Here is a 6459-nt window from a genome sequence, read left to right as displayed (position 1 = left end):
GCGAGGTCTTTCTTTTTCTTTTTTCTTTTTTTTTTTTTTTTTCAGAGGAAAATTCCCCCTCCCCGGAAAGATTAGCACAGCTATCTTTGCGGCTAAAGTTCCGAGATTGCTAATGTATATTGTAGACACAAGATGTTAGCTAGACTTGAGCAAGTTGTTCCCAGGATGTAAATTAGGTCCCAAAAGCTGTTGTCCAAATCGAAGAAACAGAGAAATTAATCTGGGAGACTATCCATCATAGCCTGTAATAAAGGGAGCGACATGGATGAGACAGATGATATGATTAAGGAGCTGTGGTCGTTTTAATTAACTTTTTGCTGTCCTGTAATGATCAAACTGGTCAACAGACCCGGTCAATAAGCATGTTAATATCAAACAAATAAAACCAGGGATGATTAAAAACCTCCTGGTTTATTAAATTTGAAATTCAAATGAAATTTATGCTGCAGATGCATACAGAATGCTAATAGATTTTAGCTTTATTGAGAGTGGATCCCACAGGTTTTCAAGAAACAGCATGAACATTTATCTACTCCCGTACATTAAACTTCAAATGGGGAAAAAAAAAAAAAAAGTTTTAATTAATTTCGGGAAAACCTCTCCTTGCTGGCTTCCCCCCCACCTCCACCTGCATATTATGTTGATGTAGTGCACCCTTAAGTGCAGTGGTCAATAAAGCAAATGCAAACAAAATTGTAAGCTTCCTTAAATCCTTTGCCCAGCAGGCAATGTATACAAAGAGAGAAGGTTACAGATGTTTCCGCGGCGAACTCAAGAGATCAGCTCCCCGCTCTCAAAGTTCAGAAGCTGCTGCTTTTCCAGTTTCGGTGAAATTACCAGAGTAGCAGGAAGATGCCACTGACAGGAGTTTTGTGATTTCTATTCGGTTCTGGTGTATTATTTGCCTTTTCCCCCCTCCCTGTCTGTTGAGTTCCCTTGCAAAGATTTGCACGACTATACTTACAACGAGTTTTCGCAGTGTTTTTAGAGGAAAAGCGCACTGAAAATTAAGAAGAGAAAAAAAAAATAGAAAAAAAAAAAGAGAACCCCACCACGAATAAGATCAAGAAATGGCACGTTTCCTCCGGGCAGACAAGTGCAAACAAAATACGGATGTGAATGAAAGACCCACTCAGCGAGGCTCTCCTAAACAGAGATATATCGCTAACGCCTGCTCCTTCCCCGGTGGATGGCAAAGTGTCTGAGACTTTCTGGGGATGAAAGGAATGCGTGTCGATCTTTTTACCTAACCTGGCACACCACACAAATGCGATTTTCTGTTTCTCTAAAATAAAATGCTCACGACGCTTGTTTTACTTTTACGCTTTCTGATCTATGTCTTAATAGTTCCTCCCCACTTCCAGCAGATAAAGGAAGTAGAGATAAAAAGTTAATAAGCATTCATACAAGGGAGTATCTCCGGGAAATGTTCTTCCCCTCGTCGCGGGTGATAGTATTGATTAAATTAAACCCGAAATTTAAACAAGTGTGCGTTAGGTCTGTAAAATGAATATCATTATAGAAGGAGACCAAAGCAATGAAGTTAATTCTTTTTTATTTGTTAAACGGAGTTCCCTCCTTCCCCCACCCCTTCCTCCTTCTGGGCTGGCCTGTCACGCCTTCTCAACAGGCTAAAATCATTCAGAGCAGCTCGCGGAGAGAAACGCGACATTTATGGTAACCGCCAGCCTTCGGAGAAAGAAAGCAGTTCATTAATTTACTTCACTCTTACTTCAAAGTATGATAATGTACGTTACCCCCTTGATCAATAGATATGATGTACAGTCAATATCCCCACGACACGGAAACGGGTCAAAACCGAAGCCGAGAGAAGGAGAAAAACAACCCTCAGGAAGCAAAGCTCCGTGAGGACGTTGCTGCGGAAAACTTGCGGGGGTGCGCGCACCTGGCCGGGCCAGGGTGGCCTCAGCGGACGGCTGCCCCTGCCCCTGGGCCGGCCTGCGCCGCCTCTGCCCTTCCCCACAGCCTCCTGGCACTGGGCAAGAAGCTGAGAGGAGCAAAGCGGTCGCCTCCGACCCCCGGTTGCTCCGGGACCGGGCGACAGGGACTTGTGCCGCTCGGGTGGGCTTCTCCGGGGACGCGCTCCGCAAAGCTCCGCCGCGTACCTCTGGCCCCAAATCACGCCTGAAACGGAGAGAGCGGCGCGGGGGGAGAGGATGAAGGGGAACGGATGGACGGACGACGACACCCAGCAGCCAGCGAGTGCCTGAAGTGTTTCACACACACCCCACCACCATCCCCCTGCCGCTTGCTGAGACAAGTATTGAAATAAAGGGGAGAGGGAGGACTGAGCAGAGGGTACCCCGCCGGGAGATGGGATGCTCCCGCACTCGCCCATAATAATAGTAAGGCTGAGATAATGATGATATAAAAATCCAAACAAACGTAAAACCTCTCAACCTCCCCCAAATAACCTGTTGTCAGATAACGCGCACAGGGGGTGGTGGGTAATGGAAAAGGGGTGGCCGAGAGGAAACAGCTCGACCCGAGGCGCGGGGCAGCTCCGGACCGGGCCTGGGACCAGAACCGGAACCAGGACCGGGACCGGAGCGTTCGACGATGTGACTGCGTGAGGTCATCAGCGCTGTCGAGCCCCGTTGACGACGGGGCTCGACAGCGCTGATGACCTCACGCAGTCACGTCGTCGAGGCCGGGGATTGGCTGGCGGTGGCTCAGCGGCACTTCAAAGCCGGCGAGGGAGCTACAATTGTGGTGGAATGGGCGGAACTGATCATTGTATTGCACACCTCTAAAAAAAACACTGCCTCTGATTTATCAATATAAAAAAGATCCTCTGAGAGGAGGGCACTTTTGTGTGATGGCAACTTCACTTCTAGGGGTGAGTCTAAGGATTTTTTTCTCTTGCTGGTTTAATTGGTTTCTTTTTATTGTCGATTGGAGGGGGTTAAAATAACCCCTGTCTTGACCGGGGCTATCAGTCTCCTCTATTCAGCCTTGGTTTTTTTTTTTTTTCCTCTTCTCTCTCTCCCGTTTTTTTTTTTTTTTTTTTTTAACTTAAGTACAAGTGAGTTTAGGAGAAAAGAAAGAGCGAGAGGGGGAAAAGGGGGCAGAGTCACTTTTCAGTGAGCAGGAAAAGGTTTTAAGGGCATTTGTAGAAACAACCTACAGCCTGGGCTGTGCTGTTCCTGTGCCCCCGGAGAAGTGGCCTTTCTTCTTTACATGTGACTGCTGGAAGGGAAAAAATCCAACCCAAAACCAACCCCCAAACTATCGTACTTTTGTGAGCAATTTCTAATTTGCAACAGATTGTGGCTTTTTTATTTCCCTTAAAAATAACACAGCCCGCCGTGTGCAGCAGGTACGTTGAACTTGTGTATACATACATGTGTTAAATTTACATATATATTTAATTATCGTTGGTACGTAAATGGAAGCGCTTTTTTGTTGTTTAAAAGAAAAAAAAAAAAAGACTAATTTGATAATCCTACAATTCTGTGTTTAAGAAAACAGTCTTACTGGCCTGAGAGACGGGGACTAGCCAGGTCCTGGGGAAAGGGAACAGGTTGAAACGTAGCTGCCGCCGTGCCGGGGGCATCTTTAAAGCTACGGTAACAGACACAACTTTTCCCCCCCTCTTTTTTTCCCCTCTTTTTTAACCTTTCCCAAGCTCCTCCGTGGGAGGAGGTTTGGGTAGTGAAAAAAAAAAAAAAAAGGCAAATCCGCGGTACCGGCTCCGGGAGGGGATCCTCCCGCGGGAGCCGAGAAACTGCGCTCGGGGCTGGGCGGCGGAGCGGAGAGGGGCCGGGCTCGGGGCGCGGGGCGGCGGGCGGCGGTGGGGCCGCTCCGACCCTGACGCCGGCGGGACGGCCCTCTCCCCTCTGTGCCCGCAGGAGGAACCGCGGGTAGGCTCCACGCCGCTGGCCATGCTCGCCGCGACCTGCAACAAGATCGGCAGCCCCAGCCCATCGCCGTCCGCCCTCTCGGACAGCGCGTCCTCCTTCGGCAAAGGCTTCCACCCCTGGAAACGCTCCTCCTCCTCCTCCTCGTCCTCGGCGGGCAGCTGCAGTGCCGTGGGCTCTGGCCTCCCGGGCTTCGGCGTGGCGGGCGCGGCTCGCAACGGCTCCTCGGCGGCGGCGGCGGCGGCAGCGGCGGCGGCGGCGGCGGCCGCACTCGTTTCGGACTCGTTCAGCTGCGGCGGCTCGCCGGGCTCCAGCGCCTTCTCCCTCACCTCCAGCAGCGCGGCGGCCGCCAGTTCGCCCTTCGCCAACGACTACTCCGTCTTCCAGGCACCAGGCAGTGCAGGCGGCGGCGGCGGTGGAGGAGGCGGCGGTGGGGCGGCGGGACAAGAGGCAGGGGCGCACCAGCCCGTCTTCATCTCCAAGGTGCACACGTCGGTGGAGGGGCTGCAGGGCATCTATCCGCGGGTGGGCATGGCGCACCCCTACGAGTCCTGGTTCAAGCCCTCGCACCCGGGGCTGAGCGCCGGTGAGGTGGGCTCGGCGGGCGCCTCCAGCTGGTGGGACGTGGGCGCCGGCTGGATCGACGTGCAGAGCCCCAACGGGGCGGCCGCCCTGCCCGGCTCGCTGCACCCGGCGGCCGGCGGGCTCCAGACCTCGCTCCACTCGCCGCTGGGCGGTTACAACTCGGATTACTCGGGCCTGAGCCACTCGGCCTTCAGCAGCGGCGCCTCCTCACACCTCCTCAGCCCTGCCGGCCAGCACCTCATGGACGGATTTAAGCCGGTGCTGCCCGGTTCCTACCCGGACTCGGCCCCCTCGCCGCTGGCCGGCGCTGGGGGTTCCATGCTGAGTGGCGGCCCCACCGCACCGCTGGCCGCCTCGCCGCGCTCCTCCGCTCGCCGCTACTCGGGCCGCGCCACCTGCGACTGCCCCAACTGCCAGGAGGCCGAGCGGCTGGGGCCGGCGGGGGCCAGCCTGCGGCGCAAAGGGCTGCACAGTTGCCATATCCCCGGCTGCGGCAAGGTCTACGGCAAGACCTCGCACCTGAAGGCGCACCTGCGCTGGCACACGGGCGAGCGTCCCTTCGTCTGCAACTGGCTCTTCTGCGGCAAGCGCTTCACTCGCTCCGATGAATTGCAGCGGCACCTGCGGACCCACACAGGCGAGAAGCGCTTCGCCTGTCCCGTCTGCAACAAGCGCTTCATGCGCAGCGACCACCTCAGCAAGCACGTCAAGACCCACAGCGGCCCGGGAGGTGCTGGCGGCCCCGGTGGCCCTGGCGGCGGTCCCGGCCCCGGTGGCAAGAAGGGCAGCGACACCGACAGTGAGCACAGCGCGGCCGGCAGCCCGCCCTGTCACTCTCCGGAGCTGCTGCCGCCCCCCGAGCCCGGCCACCGCAACGGCCTGGAGTGACGGGCGGAGGCGCGGAGCCGTCGCGCCCCCCCGCCCCGCTGCCCTCTGGGTGCGCAGCCCCGCGGCGGGGACGCGGACACGTAAGTAGCCGGTGCGGCTCCGCAGGGATCGCTCTCAGGCCCGGCGGACGCCTCGCTGCGCGCCCGGAGCCTCGTATGGTGCGGCTGGTGCTTCTGGGTCGCGCAACCCCCGCGACGGGGCAGGGAACGCTCGGCAAGGTGCGAGAGTCGCGGCCCCCCGTGGGGCAGCCCTGTGGCCACCTTCTCTTCGCCCACTTTGGGTTGCTTTTAGAGCAGAAAAACACAAGTTTCCCCTCTGCGCCCCTGCTGGGAACCGTCCGGCACCCCCTCCCTCCGCCTCTAGAGCCGATAGAACAGTGCCGTGCCCCGGGAGGTGCGAGCGGGCGGGCCGGGGCTGCCTGCGGCCAGGGATCCTACGGCAGCGTCGGCAGCGCGGGGGCTGTCCCCGAGCCTCAGAACTGCGCTCGTCTCGTTAACTGCTCAGTGCTCTTCTGCTCTCGGGACCGGGGCGGCTGAGTGCTTCCCCCCTCTGCCCCCGCCTCCCCCCCCCCCCCCCCCCCGCCTTTCTTTTTCTTTCTTTCCTTTTTTTTTTCTTTTTTTTTTTTTTCCTTTTTCTTTTATTATTATTATTTTTAAAAATCTGATCAAATCGTTTACCCCCCTGAGTCCAAATTTCATTCCGTTTGCCAGCGCATTTGTACCATTCCCGTTTGAGGAGGAATGGCGAAATACGCTGGAAATTAAATTAGACTGGAAGTCCTATATTTTTAAACTCCAAACAAATGAAGAAACACCGTGGGTTTTAAGGGCAGCTGTAGTTCCAATGCCAAAAAGAGAGGCCGGGGACATGTGTGGGGGAGGGATAGGAAAATAAAATATTTGTAAGATACGTCTGAACCTATAGGTTTGTACAACTGGGGAATCGTTCTAGATTAGCTAACAATTCAATATAACTCCACCAATGTATCGGTGTGAGGTGCAGTTGTCCAGGAGACGATTTTGTATAGTATTTTTCTTGTAAATTACTTCCAGTAAATATTTGAGAATATATTGAAGTACACTCGAGCTTTTTTTTTTTCCCCTTT

The 6459-nt window shown here is 54.8% G+C and overlaps 1 protein-coding gene across 2 annotated transcripts; it reads left to right on the top strand.

Moving 5' to 3' along the window:
- Window positions 1-2754: 2754 nt before the first annotated feature.
- SP8 (Sp8 transcription factor) lies at window positions 2755-5474 on the top strand. 2 transcript variants are annotated; one of them, XM_054161394.1, is made up of 3 exons: window positions 2755-2860; window positions 3873-4233; window positions 4303-5474. In XM_054161394.1, exons 1-3 carry the CDS (start codon window positions 2840-2842, stop codon window positions 5352-5354), a joined length of 1434 nt encoding a protein of 477 aa, XP_054017369.1. In that variant the 5' UTR covers window positions 2755-2839; the 3' UTR covers window positions 5355-5474. The 2 variants fall into 2 exon arrangements, with proteins under 2 accessions (XP_054017369.1, XP_054017368.1); XM_054161393.1 differs by having other exon boundaries at window positions 3873-5474.
- The last annotated feature ends 985 nt before the right edge of the window (window positions 5475-6459 follow it).

Source organism: Dryobates pubescens, chromosome 4 (assembly GCF_014839835.1).
Source record: "Dryobates pubescens isolate bDryPub1 chromosome 4, bDryPub1.pri, whole genome shotgun sequence".
Taxonomy (NCBI): Eukaryota; Metazoa; Chordata; class Aves; order Piciformes; family Picidae; genus Dryobates; species Dryobates pubescens.
This window is presented reverse-complemented; position numbering and strand designations above follow the sequence as displayed.

Excerpts from the sequence above, each read along its gene's own strand:
- SP8 (XM_054161393.1), top strand. The coding sequence starts at position 2,840 with ATGGCAACTTCACTTCTAGGG. Across the intron at positions 2,861-3,872 it reads TGGCAACTTCACTTCTAGGG|GAGGAACCGCGGGTAGGCTC; the intron begins GTGAGTCTAAGG and ends CTGTGCCCGCAG.